The sequence below is a fragment of the Parus major genome, chromosome 23 (assembly GCF_001522545.3).
Source record: "Parus major isolate Abel chromosome 23, Parus_major1.1, whole genome shotgun sequence".
NCBI classification, from domain to species: Eukaryota; Metazoa; Chordata; class Aves; order Passeriformes; family Paridae; genus Parus; species Parus major.
In genome coordinates, this window is record NC_031791.1 from 387,751 (window position 1) to 401,331 (window position 13,581).

At 56.7% G+C, this 13,581-nt stretch overlaps 2 protein-coding genes across 2 annotated transcripts in view; one reads left to right on the forward strand and one right to left on the reverse strand.

The window, feature by feature from the left end:
• Nucleotides 1-2,078, forward strand: part of NUDC (nuclear distribution C, dynein complex regulator) — an 8,067-nt gene extending 5,989 nt beyond the window's left edge. The window contains exon 9 of the mRNA XM_015649433.3: nt 1,267-2,078. Within this exon, the coding sequence (XP_015504919.1) occupies nt 1,267-1,318 (52 nt within the window). The 3' untranslated portion in view covers nt 1,319-2,078. The remainder of the gene's footprint in view (nt 1-1,266) is intronic.
• A 4,417-nt stretch (nt 2,079-6,495) lies between these two features.
• Nucleotides 6,496-13,469, reverse strand: KDF1 (keratinocyte differentiation factor 1). Its single transcript, XM_015649430.2, has 5 exons — nt 13,407-13,469; nt 12,311-12,484; nt 9,271-10,378; nt 8,402-8,476; nt 6,496-7,796 (listed from the first exon to the last, which is right to left on the reverse strand). Exons 3-5 carry the CDS (start codon nt 10,358-10,360, stop codon nt 7,714-7,716), a joined length of 1,248 nt encoding a protein of 415 aa, XP_015504916.1. The 5' UTR covers nt 10,361-10,378; nt 12,311-12,484; nt 13,407-13,469; the 3' UTR covers nt 6,496-7,713.
• Nucleotides 13,470-13,581: the final 112 nt, after the last annotated feature.

Consider the following 13,581-nt stretch of genomic DNA (forward strand, 5'->3'; position numbering starts at 1 on the left):
CCTCACCCCCAGACAGTTGTCCCCAAGCCACCTTTATGGCTTTATTGCCCTGGTTGGCATCAACTCTCTGTGGCAGGGAAATGACTCCTGGACCTCCCAAGGCCATTTGGGAAGGTGTGGAGGCAATTCTGGGTCACGCAGCTTCTTCAGAAAGCAGCCCCACACCTTATCTCTGGGTGAAGGATTACTGTGCCTGAGCTGTCTCCTTGCTGCCCTTGGCTTTATCTCTAGAAGCTTCTCTGTGAAGCCAAGAGGGGTTTGGGCAGAGCAGGCTCCCCTGGTGGTCAGGGTCAGGGGGCTGGCTCCCTCTGCTCCCAGGGAGCCACAGGACACCTCAGTGGCAGGGTGACTTGTGTGGTGCTCTGGAAGTTTGGCTGGCAAGGGATGGAGAGGAAGTTTAGACTTTGTCCAGGGCAAAGGAGCCTCGGTGACAGCCATGTGGGTGCTGATGTCTGCCAGTGGAGCTCTCCTGGCTGCCAAACAAGGACAGGATCCTCGCAGCACAGGTGGCCCTGGGCTATGGGGGCGTTCCAGGGGAAGCCCTGAGATGGGAACACAAAGGAGACCGAGCTGCCCTTACCTGCACGTTGTGTGTGAGTCTCCACAGGGCTGTCAGGTGTTGTGTCCCTGGGGAGCAGGGCAGAGGAGCCTCTGTGTGCACTGGGCACTCCTGGGCACAAATCACAGCCCTCAGAACTTCCCAGTGTGGCATCCCGAGTCCAGACAGTCCCTGGAGGGTGTCCCTGTCCATGGCAGGGGTGGGAACAAGATGATATTTAAGGTCTCTTCCAACCCACACCATTCTGTGATTCCCTCTGCTGGGAGTGCAGTACATTTGAAATCAGATTCCATCTGGTTTGAAACCAGCTTCCTCTGGCCATGTCCTCCCCGAGTTTTTCCTGTCAGAGCACTGGGGCTATTCCCTGTATTCCCAGTAAAGATGTCAGCCTGGAGCTTCAGCCCTAATCTGCCTTCACCATCTCCCCTCTGGCCCTCGATCTGCTGATTTAGGCAGCCTAAATCAGTGTGGCTGCAACGTGTCCAGCCCAGAGGTGTTTGATAATTAACAGTTCCCGTGTGTCTGGACTTGCTGACCTGGTAAAGCAGCAGGAATGCTGCTCCCACTGACCCGAGGGAAGGTCCAGGGAAGGTCCCAAGGAGCTCAGCAGAACCCTCCCTCCAGTGCAGGGAGCAGAAATCCTTCCTTCCCCACACTGAGCTGTTTGGCCCCTGCTGAATCACCCAGACTCTTTGTTTTCCTTGCAGGTTCATGGAACAGCATCCAGAAATGGACTTTTCAAAGGCTAAATTCAACTGAGCTCTCCCCTTTCCCCCTTTCAGTCAGCCCATTGAACGGGGCAGGATATGTATGGTTGGATATTCCTCACCTTGGGCAAGTAAAATCTCAGCATCCCCCACCCGAGCTTGCTGTGGAGGCACCTGTGTGCAGTCACCCTCAGAGTCCTGGGGAGCAGAAGGCAGGGCCCCAGAGCAGCTCCAGAAGGAAACATCTGGCACAATTCCCAAAGGGCAGCGAGGAGAGAAGGAGGGGTTAGAGGAAAAAAGGGGGTTAGGGCTGGGAGAGCCAGACCTGACAGGTTTGGGGATAAATCCTCGAGGTATTGCTTCGCTTGCTCTTTGCCACTGGCAGAGAGCCCGAGATCTACTCCCTCCTGCTCTCCTGTGAAAATAAGGGTCAGTTTATTTTGTAAAATAAATCTTTTTCTGCCTCCCTGGGAAGGGAAAAGAGCAGTTGAAAAGCCCAGCTACTGCAGTGGAGACACACCCTGCTTCTCCTTGCTGCTGCTCCTGTTTGTGCTGGGAGCAGCTGGAGCACTCCAGGGCTCCCAGCACAGCTGGAGAGCTCAGCCTGCTGTCCTGGAGCAAGGGGAGGCTGTGGCTGTGGGTGGGAGAGGGTGTGGGGGCTTTGGGGATGCTGTTGTTGCTGGGAGTGTCTCCTGCCTCTGTTCCCCGAGCCGCGCGGTGTGCGAGCTCCCGCTGACGGGTGGCATCACTCTGCATGTTCATTCTTCCTTAAACTGCAGTGCAACATAAAGGAAAAGAGTGGAATGTCTCGGGCAGAGCGTGTGGTTTCTCTGGCTGAAGGGATTGGGATCCAGGCTGGGAGGGAGAAGGAGGGGGTGCCGTGCCTCTGCAGCCCTCCTGCTCCCAGCTCTGACGGTCTGTCCCTCCCTCACAAGGGGCAGTGGGAGCTGTGTCTTGCTCAGGAGCTGCTGAACCCCATTCTCAGCCAAAACCCTCGGGACTGCCCCAGGGTGGCTGTTCCAGGGCACGTCACCGCACCAGGAAGCCGCCCCTGGCCCAGGTCTCCTTTGTGCCGAGCTAACCAGGAGAGTGTCAGGAAATCCTGGGCCCTCTCCCAGGTCTGCTGCTGTGGCTCTTCCCTCTGCCTCCCCCAAACACTCCCAGCACCTCCCGAGGGATGGGCACAAACGGCTGAAGATCCCATTTGGGCAAAGTCCAGACAGCAGCAGCTGGTTTGGTGCTGTTCTCTGAGCAGCAGGGCACTGTTGGCATGAAGGCTCTCGGTTTTACAGGCTCCTGGGTTAAAAAGCAGCCCCCACCCAGCAGAGCAGTGACCTTCAAGTGCACCAGGACCCAGATCAGGGCAGCTGCTCTGGCCCAGGTCAGTGACACACACCTTCCTTCTCCCTGCACACACCTGCCTGTCCTGTTTGGCCCTGGTAAAACAGCAGCATCTCCTGTTTTTGTAAAAAAAGCCAGACTGTGCTGGATTTGAAGGTTTTAGCCCCAGAATGAGCTGCCTGCCTGTGCAGTGAACCCTGGTTTGTGGGACAGGTGGGCTGGGAGGGCTGGGCTGCTCTGGGGTGTGACAGGCTGTCAGTGTTGTGCTGCTGCTCCCCACCGGTGCTGGAGCTGGGGGAGCAGGGCCAGACCCTGCACCTGCAGCAGAATCCACATCCCAGTGCCAGCCCCTGCTCAGGGACAGGCACGGGCAGGCACCAGCCCAGCCACAAACCAGCAGAGGCCACGGCACCACCCCAGTCCCACCTGCAGCTTTGTTCTTTCCCCGTTTCCTCCTCAGCCCTGGATCCTGCAGCAGAACCCCGAGCCTGGCCCAGCAGCTCCTGGGTCTGGGATCATGGTGGGAGAGCTGTCCTTGTCCTTGGCAAGTGCAGAGCTCCCTGAGCGTTCCCAGAATCCTGGGGCTCTTCTGTCCTCAGCCACCGTGAGCCACGGCAGCCTTGGGGAGATCCCAAATGTGCTGGTTCTGGTGGCAGCTGAGAGAAGACACAGGAAAGGCAGCACCAGGAGCCCCAGGGAAGCTGGGCCAGTTTCTGGGAGTCAGGAGTCACTGGGGGAATGGGGCCATCCCTGGCCTGACCCCTGGGGGAGGTGAATGCCCGAGCTGTGTTTGTGAACGTGGCTGATCCCAGAGCTGCCCCTGGACTTCAGCCCCTGGGCCAGCGGAACAGAAGGTGTTTCAGTGCTGGCCTTGTCCTCTGCAAACATCCCCACCACCACCACCTTCCCCAGGCCAGGGTGAACTGGGATCACCCTGCTGCTTTCCCTGGGATAAAGCTGCCGGCTCTGGGCTCGAGGTTTGAGGAGTGCAAACCCCACCTGAGGGACCACAGGAACGCTGGGATCCAAACCCTGGGGACACATCCCTGTCCTGGTGAGCCCCAGCACAGCAGGAGGGTGGTGCTGGACAGGGACAGGTCCTGAAGGTCCTTTTGTCTTTCCACACCCGGGTCAGGTCACCTGAGGAGCCGTTTTTGTGCTGCCACCAGCCGGAGGGCAGAGCCTGGAGCTCCTCACCTGCCCAGGGCTCTTGCAGGCACCACAGGCTCTGCACTGAGCTTTCTGCAGGGTAAAGACTTGCCTGGGTTTTTGTCCATAGCAGCTTCTGGCTTAGCTTTCATTAATGAATATTGCAGCTCAGAGCGTTTGGGAAATACCCCAGACTCCAGGACTGCTTTGGGAACAGCAATGGAACAGCAGAACCCCAGGGAAGGGCACAGGAACAGCGAGTGCTGGATGGTGCTGTGCAGGTTCAGAGGAGCCCCAGCTGCTCTGTTACTGCAAGGACTGAGGGTCCATCCAGCTGCTCCTAACGTCTGAGCCACACTGAAATAAATAATTCAGCAGCTGAGGGTGTGGATGTGGAGAGGAATTTCTTTAACACCCCTACAGCCATTCCCTGCAGGGCTCCTGAGCTTCCTTCTCTCGATCCTGGGGGACCTGGGCAGGACAGGGACCCCTCTGAGGTCACAGCATCGCAAGGACCGACAAAGTGGGAGTCTGGAGACCGCCAAATCCAAAATCCAGCCCCATAAAACCAAACAATGTCCTCAGGAAAAGCCAGCTGCTGCGTCAGGCTCCCAGAAGGAAGTGCCTGTGAGAGAGAGAACACCTCCACAGGTGTGTGGCCAGGGAAAGGCTCTCGTGTTTGTGAGACCTCCACCGGGGCAACCCAGTCAGGTCACTCAGCAGAACACTCAATGCTCAGAGCAAAAACCACTCCAGCAAGAGCCAAGCCAGCTTCATCCACAGCAAAAGCCCCACGGATTCATTCCATGTGTGGATGGGAGCAAGGAAACCCACGGCCCCTGCAGCAAACTCCCACGGGAAGCTGCTGAATTCAGCTGACCCCAGCTGCTCTGGGGGCTCCAGACACAAAAACATCCCCAGAGACCCCTCCCAGCCGAGAGAAGGCAGCATTTACCTCTCCATGGCTCTGAAATCCTCCCAGGAAACACCTCCTGGTCCTGTGCACCAGAGGGAAACCCCCACAGCCCCTGCCCCAGGAGGGTGAGGGAAGGTCAGCGGCCAGGAATGGAGCCCTGCAGGTTATCCTGGGATTTGTGCTGCAATTGGGAAGTGCAGAACTGGTCCTTCAAGTCACAGGGTCAGAGGCTGGGCCAGCCTCCATCCCCCAGCTGATCCTGCAGAGCAAACCCCACATCTGCTGCCACGAGCTGCTGACATCACGGGGACAAGGTGGAAATTCTCCCCCCAGGCTCAGCTTTTCCAGAGCTCAGCTCCAACATCGCTGCTCAGGGAAGGTCCAGGTTTCCCTGCAAGTCAACAAACACCTCCCCAGAGGCTCCTTCATTTGCATCCAGACACCAGCCTGGCATTCAGCATCCCCCTGCAGCTACCAAAGGCATGAAAATGAATCAGCCACCACCCCACGAGCAACCCCCAGCCCACATCCCCAAGCTGATGAAAACAGCAACGCAGAAGTCACAGCACAGGTAAAGAGCACAACTTTTAGTTCATAAAAAAGATCAAACCAGAACATTTAAGGCCAATGAGTGCAAAAGAATCCCATAAGACACCACAGGTGAACCAGCTTCAGGGACCATGGAGTTGACAGTCTTCCTCTCAGTGAGTTTTTGGGGGCTTGGGGGGTATTTTTCTAGTTTAATGCACACACACTCACTCTTCATTCCCAGCCTAACATTAAAAACGTGTATTTGCTCTGTAGCAGCACCTGCAGCTCAGCCCTGGTCCCCAAAGCACAGCCCACAGAGCAGTGTCAGTGTGACCCAAGTGATGCCTCAGCACACAGCTTTGAGCAAACTCGTCCAAATAACAATGTACAAACCCACGAGAGGCAGAAGCCAAGCAGGTCCCTCAGGATGGGCAGCATTTGGAAGGAGGTGACCTCACACAGCTCCCCTGGGAGTCCCAGCCTGGCTTTGCTTCAAGTCATCTCCTTGAATAAACTCCATTTCTCATAAACCAACAGCTTCAAACACAAAGCAGGGAGGGGAAGCTAAATCCAGGCTCAGTCTCTTCCCTTCATCTTTGAAATATTTCTCTCTGCCAGTGTCTCCAGGTGTGGTCTCAGTAATGCCCCTGATTCCTGGAAGCACGCTCTGAACAGAGCCAGTGGTTTACAAAAACAGGCTCTAACAGGGACTGGAACTGTCCATTTCAAAGGGTTTTGGCCTTTTCAAGAAGCCTGAGAGCTCCTGAGAGGAATCAAATCCTTCCTCCCTGCCCAAACCTCTGAAGAACAATCACAGGCAATAAAATAAAGGCACATTTCAATTCAACTAAGGCACATTTCAATTCAATTAAGGCACATTTCAGTCCAACTGAGGCACAAAACCATCATCCACACTGAAGCTGGGGGCCTGTTTGGGCTTCCCTCTCCCCAAAATCCAGTGGCTGTGTTTATCCTGTGGCTGCTAAATTCAACAAAGCGTTTTCTCTCCATGTCCAAGGGCACCCAAATCTCCAAACAAATCCCATGGCTTGACGTGTTTGCTTTGTGATAAACAACCAAATGGCAACACCACAGATGCAGCTTCCTCCTGCTGCAGCCCTCAAGGCCACCTGGCCCTGCCCTGGGGACAGCGCTGCCCCATCTCCTGCCTCCCCCAGAGAGGACCAGCAGTGCCTCCCAAACCTTCTGCAGACACTCTCAGGAGCTTTTCCTGTCAAAACAAACCACTTTTAAGGGATTTTTCTAGCAGAACAGCCAAACAGCTCAAGGTCTGAAGCACAAAAAGTCTGGAGTGAATCAAGTGTTGCTCACCTGGAGCCACAGCCCCGCTCCAGGCTCTCCCAGGGGAAGCAGGGAGGGCTTGGCAGGGTGAGGGAGAGCTGCTGGCAGGGCCCTGTGTGCTCTGGGGATGTCTCAGCAGGGCTCACAGCAGGCTGGCAGGGCCCTGTGTGCTCTGGGGATGTCTCAGCAGGGCTCACAGCAGGCTGGCAGGGCCCTGTGTGCTCTGGGGATGTCTCAGCAGGGCTCACAGCAGGCTGGCAGGGCCCTGTGTGCTCTGGGGATGTCTCAGCAGGGCTCACAGCAGGCTGGCAGAGCTGATCCCCGTGGTCTGCTCAGGCAGGGGCAGCCGAGCCCCCTCCCAGCCCCCAGCACCGGCACCGTGGCACTGGATGAGCCAAGAGGCCACAAATGAAATGAACCCCAGAACCTGAACCTGCTCCTCACAAGGCAGCAGGAGATGACAGCAAGGGTCAGCAGGGAAAGGCAGATCTGGCTACTGAAAACACCATGGGTGTCTGACTTTGGGTTTGTGGGACAAAAACAGGCACTTTAAATAGAGATCTGGGTCCCCACAGAGAGATTTGGGTCCCCACAGAGAGATTTGGGTCCCCACAGAGAGATCTGGGTCCCCACAGAGAGATTTGGGTCCCCACAGAGAGATCTGGGTCCCCACAGAGAGATCTGGGTCCCCACAGAGCAGGATTTGGGTCCCCACAGAGCAGGATTTGGGTCCCCACAGAGCAGGATTTGGGTCCCCACAGAGCAGGATTTCAGCCTGCACCCCAACATCAGCACCAGCAGAGACCCCACAGGGTCATTCCCTATCCAAGTTCACTTGGGCAATGCCAGGAAGCAGGAACTGTACAAGAGGTCCTGAAAGCAGGGAAAGGGCTGAGCCACTGAGGCTGCTGGAGCTAAATGTGCTCTACAGAAATCACAGAGGCACAAGTTATCTGCTGCTTCCTTGTCCATCTTCTCCTCCCTGGGCACACATTCCACCTCCAAAGTTCATCAGCTCCACAGTTTGCTTCCTTGATTGTCCAACAAGCCCAAAACATCCAGTGAAATTCAGACAGCAGAAGGAATTTGGCTTCAATAAGGGTCGGGGTAGACTGGGAAAAACAAAAATCAAACGTGGCACAGCACACTCCACATGGAAAGAGGAGGATTGTGGCTGCAGCAAAGCCCTGGAATGCTGCTCGGGTCCTTCAGCAGTACACCTGGAGCAGAGGTGCCCCAGAAGAGTCAGTCTCTGTGTCCTGGAAAGAGGAATCTCTGCTGGCTGGAGAGCCTTGGGGAGCAAAGAGAAGAGAGGAGACGGTGCCATTAGCCCAGAGGAAGCACAGCAGCCTGGCGCTGGGGAAGGAGCTGCCACAAAAGGCTTTGTGTACCATGAGGGAGGAGAAAGCCACACAAAGCCACGGCGAGGAACAGCCCTGCCTGCACTGCAGCCATCTCCCAGGACAGAGCTGCTGTGCAGGAGGAAACTTGTCTTTTAGGCCTGGGCTGCTCTGTGGGAGGATCAGAGCTCGGGGCAGCCCCACACTGTGCCTGCTTCCCTTTTGCACAGTTCCTTTTGTTCCCAGTCTCACCCAGCTGTGACCTGTGGCAGGCACACCCCAAATGCAGCCCCAAGCTGTGTCCAGGCACAGAGAAACTGAAAGCTCCCAGCTCAGGTCCTGTGCAAGGACAGGGAATGTGCTGCTCGTGGATTTCAGCCCTTGTCACAAAGACCCACCAACCCACGCGGGTCCGAGCTCCAGCGCTCCCAAGGCCCAGGAGAAGCGAGGGGAAGCTGAGGAGCAGGGCCAGCTCAGCCTTTGTGGAGGGTGAGGACATGAAAAGGGGATGTTTAGGGCCCCCCTCTGTGGCCCTGGCCCTGGCCAGGTGCGTTACCTGCGCTGCTGTGCCGCCTCATGTTCCTGGCCAGCACATCCGCTGCCGTCTCCTCCGAGATCTGCACGGCCAGCTCTGCAACGAGAAACAGGAGGGCCTGAGACGGTGAGGGATGGTGCAAAGGGTGACTCAGCACCCAGGATCCCTGGCAGGGAGCACCCTCAGGGAACAGCACAGCCAGACTCTGATTCCTCCCATTGCTTCCGCTGTTGTCCGGGTAGTCTGAGCCGTGTGTCCTTAAACGCCAGGAGCAGCCTCTCTGCTAATCTGGGAAGCACAACACCCACACGGCTTCCTCTCATACTTCTGGGTATCTCATTGCCCCCACACTCAGCTTTTCAAGGTTTTTCTCTTATAACAAACTCTGTTATGCCCTGCTCTGGAGCTCAGACACTTGAGGCTGCTCCCACAAGGAGGAGGAAGCAGGAGGCACTGGTGCTGTGGAACAGCCCTTCCCTCCTTTTTGCAGGGATATTCACTGTGTGGAGGAGATCTGGGTTCTGAGGTGTCTGAGGGTGGCATCAGCCAGGCAGCACATGGGAGAGCCAGCTGAGTAACTGGACATCCTCTGCCACAAGCAGCTCGTCTGGTCCTACCAGTTCAGTTTGACTCAGCTTTTCTGCCTCCTTTGGATGAGCACAGGCAGAAGCAGCACAAACCCATCTATTGCTCAGCACAAACCTCACAGGCAAGGAAAGACAGGCTCAACAAAAGCACAGCACAGAGAGGGTGAGAAGCAGAGCTCTCCACAAGGACCTCCACTCCCACATCCCAGGGGAACACCCAGCGGGGTTCCAGCGCCACATCTCCGTGGCTTTGATGACACAGCCCCGTGGCAGCAGCCAGGGACACCCAGGGACCCCACGTACCGTCCTGGCTGATGACCATGGACTCCAGCATGGTCTCGTTGCCGCTGTCGGGCGCGTTGCCCCGGCTGGACTTGTCCTCGTGGCTCTGGCTGGGGATGGAGATGTGGGGCCGGACCCTGCTTTTGCGGGTGCTGATGCGGATGATGCCCCGGACCAGCCTGCACTCGGCATCCTGCTCGTCCAGGTTGTAGTCCTGAGTTATGCTGTTGATGAGGTCTGAGATCTTGTTGGTCTTCTCCAGGAAGACGGTGTCCGAGGTGCACTTGGCCAGCTCGTCGATCTGGTGGACGCTGAACAGCTCCGTGAGCTTCTTGAAGATGAGGACGTCGATCTGCCGGCTGGACATGGAGCCGTTCAGCTCGCTGATGTCCACGTCGGACTCGTGGAAGGAGTAATACTCCTCCGAGCTCCGGTGGCTGCTGGGCAGCGGTGCCTTTTCAATGCTGTTCCTGAAGGGCTTCTCCAGCAGCTCCTTGCAGCAGGAATCAGATTCCAGGTGGTGGTTGGGGTTCCTGTTTGGATAGACAGGGATGCCCTTCAGCTTCACGTCTGGGTAACTGAAACTGCTGCCCATGATGGACTTTTTGATCTGGTTCCCGTTCTTCTCAGCAGGAGAGGTGTTGGTGGGGCTGTTTGGCAGCCGCCCGTTGTAGTCTCCGTTCTTCCCATCCTCTGTGGAGGTCTCAGCGGGCCCCGGATAGGGAATGCAGACACTGCAGTCCTGGAAGCAGCCCCCACACGTCACTATGCAACAGAAAACGGCCTTGTACGTGTTCCAGGCCTGAGACAGGGAGGAGCAGCAAAAGCTCTGGTTTGGGGGAGCCTCTGCTGTCCCAGAGATGAAGGTGATGGTCTCTGCCTCTCGGCCGTTGGAGTCTTTGAGCTCGGCCTTGCGCCCTTTCCTGTCCCGCATCTGCTGGGCCCGGCTGCGGCCGCCTTTGATCTCGGGCGTGGAGCCACTGAACACCTCCAGGCTGACATCTGTGTCCCTGGCTGCCCGTGCTCGCAGGGGCACGGCCTCCGGGCCGGGCTGCTCCCGCTGCCGGGGGCTGCTCAGCTCGGGGGGAAGGCGGCTCCTCCGGCCCAGCATGGCTCGGCGCTCGGGCACCTGCAGGACAGGAGGGCTCAAATCAGAGCAATCCACTCATCACCAGTCCCACCTCGGCATCAGCACAGAGGGCTCTGACAGCCAGAGACTCCCAAAGTCAACGTTTCAGTGACTTACGGGAATATTTCACATCGGGACTCGCGCTGCTCTCACTCGGGGCCCGCGTTCCGGGGTTCTCCCACCACCCAAACTTTGCTGCTTCCTTTGGGTAGGTGCTCAAACCAGAAGAGGGATGCTTTAAAAGGGCTATTTTCAGAGATCAAAACCCCTGTAACCTTCAGAAGAGTTTCCTCCACACAGCTGGAAGAGTCAGCTCCAGAGCAATAAAGGAGCAGCACAGCTGGAGGTGGAGCCACTGACAGGCTCCAAAGGGAAAGTATCTTTTTTTAAACAACTTCCCTTTGTCTTGCATTCCTTGGGATTAGGCTGGGCCATGACAGCACTTATCCATTTCAAAACACATCGTGCCCAGGAGGAGATGACAAGCAATCCATCATTGTGCAAGCTGCCAATTCCAACTCCACGTTATTTGCTGCTATTTCAATTTAGAGGATTTAGCAATGACAGCATTACCAACACTAATGATTTTTGCCAGTCATGCTAAGGTCGGGTGATGTCAAAGACTTCCCTATGAAAACTCCATGTCTTCATCCGGATTAAGGAAAAGATCTTGTCAACAAGTCGGTCTCAAATCACTCCCCATGGGAACAAAACCTTTGCAAACCCCGCTCCAGCAATCCCCCAGCAGAGCCTGCTGAGCCGTGCCAACACAGCTCCTCCAGGGCTGCAGGAGCTGCTGGCTCCGTGTGCCCTGGTGTCACCCTGCACAGAGCCAGGGTTCACACCTCAGCACCTCAATCTCCCTCTTTTTCATCTTTTTATTACAGCTCAGCACGGGGTGATGTGAGGAAAGTCAGGTCAGGGCTGTCACTCTCCACTTCTCCTGCTCTGCCTTTATCCCAGGCTGTGGTGGGTCCCCAAATCCTCCATGGTTTCCAGGCTTCTTGGCTAACGCTGCTTTCACCTCCAAGAGATCCTTTTAAATACTAATTAGGGTAATTAATAAGCAGTGAGAGCCCAGCCATAGCTTATTTTAGGGCTGTACTTGTTGCTTTACCATGGACTTTCTATAGGGCACCTCAAGCATGAATAAATAAATCTGTCAGACCTTGTTAGAGCATTGCCTCTTTTTTCCTGGTTTTTAAACCAACAGTCACATTTTCCCCACAAAGGAACAGGCACAGACTGAAAACCAGGCAGTTACAGCACACCACTGCTTTCCAGGAATAGTTTGGCTCTCTGTTACCCTCAGAAAATTCATCCCAGGAGCTCCCTTTGCACATTTCTGGGCAATATGCAAAGTAAAAAGGCCCAGATGCTCCAATTTCAGTGCTCAGGAGTTCAGAGCTCCCTCACCTCAGCACCACTGGAGGGTTTTAATTGCTTTCACTTCAGAACAAGTTGGGCTTTTTTTCCCCTCAACTTCCTCATTTTTGCAATGAAGTTCAAAATTAAAAAACAGACTGAAAAAAGCACGAAATGAAATGAAAACATTTGAGCTGAACTGGGGACTGCTTACTGGGATGTTTCTGTTCATCCCAAGGCCTCACTGAGAGACCCAACATCTCCACTGCACTCCTTCATACAACAACAGACAATATTCTGGAGTTTCAGAGCATGGACAGAGAGAGGAGCTTTATCTCAGCTCTAAGGAAATGATCTGCAGCCACAGGTGGCAGAGACAGCTCTGGGCTCTCCCACTCCCATCTCACCTTTCTGGGAGCTCTGGACCACGTGGAAAAGCTCCTCAGGAGCACAGAAAGGACACAGCTCCTCGATCCAGCAGCTCCCCCAGCACGGGAAGGGGCTGGACCAAAACCCTCAGCCATAAATAAACTCTCAGACCAAAATCCACATCCAAGTGTTACTCACACGATGGCTGGGAGCTTCCTCTGCTCTCACACAGGCACCGGGAGTGACTGGAGAAGATCCCTCTAGAGAGGCTCAGCATCTGCTCCAGAGGAGCCAGGAGGGATCTACACAGGGTTTGCAGCACTCAGAGTTAGCCAGGGTCTAAGATCTTCATTGTTCAGAGGGCGGGATTTCCTTGGAAAGTTTTAAAAAAGCTCAGTTAAGCTGGGAATCTCCTGAACAACGTCACATCCCTTTGCCTATACACACCAGTGTTGGCAGCCAGGGAATGCCTCCTAAATTCCAGGATTTACACACTGATACAGCTTCTCTGAGCTCTGTGCAAGCATCCACAGCTCTGGAGTGTCCTAAGCAGCTGGAAGTCACCTGTTAAGGTCCTGCTCCCAACTGCTGGCACCGGGCAGGGATGGAGACCCTGACCCAGAGTAAACGTGGATCCAGCATCCTCCCTGTGCATCCCTGGGGATGCAGCATCTTCTCTCTCAGCATTTGAGACAGAAACCCCTGGCCAAGGAACTGCCTCCTGCCAAATGGAAGGAGAAGGGGAGACCCACCTGGGCACAAACAGAGCCCCCTCTGCCTACCTCGGCCCCCACCATGTCCTCCACGGGGGATTTCTGGAGAGAGGAGAAGCAGGAACGGCAGGGGACAGACCCATCCCAGCCTGTTCTGTTCTGCACAGGCTCCCACCGCTCCCCCCACTTCATTTTCCAGCCCTGGCAATCAGAGGCGGCCCCAGCCGGGACCGGGCGCTGTCCCCAGCCAGGGGCTGTCCCCAGCCGGGGCCGGGGCACACGAGGGTCCCTGTGCCGGGGGACCCTGGCGCGCACGGGGAGGGGGAGAAGGCTCCGCGGCGGGGGCAGCCCGGGGGCGGAGGGGATCCCGGTGTGGGGGTGCCGGGGGTGCCGGGCCCTCTCTCCCTCCCTCCCTCCCTGCCGGTCGCGGCCTGCGGCTGCCCCCGGGCCGGGCCGGGCGGGAAGCGCCGGGCGGCGGGGCCGGAGCCGGAGCCGGGACTGATGCCGGGGCTGATGCCAGGGCCGGGGCTGGGTGGGGGCCAGCACCGGGACCGGGCCGGGCCGGGCCGGGCTCTCGTTACCTGCGAGCCGGGAGCGCGTCCGGCCCCGCCTCACCTGGGCCAGGTGCGCCACGTGACCCGGACGGGCCGCGCCGAGGGACAGCAGAGTGCGGTGGGCGAAGCTGCTCCGTGCCCAGGGCCGGGAATAAACCCGGGAACAAAATCCCGGGAACAAATCCGGGAATAAACCCGGGAA

Excerpts from the sequence above, each read along its gene's own strand:
- KDF1 (XM_015649430.2), bottom strand. The coding sequence starts at position 10,360 with ATGCTGGGCCGGAGGAGCCGCCTTCCCCCCGAGCTGAGCAGCCCCCGG. Across the intron at positions 8,477-9,270 it reads CATGGTCATCAGCCAGGACG|AGCTGGCCGTGCAGATCTCG; the intron begins GTACGTGGGGTC and ends TTCTCGTTGCAG. Across the intron at positions 7,797-8,401 it reads GAGGCGGCACAGCAGCGCAG|GCTCTCCAGCCAGCAGAGAT; the intron begins GTAACGCACCTG and ends TTGCTCCCCAAG.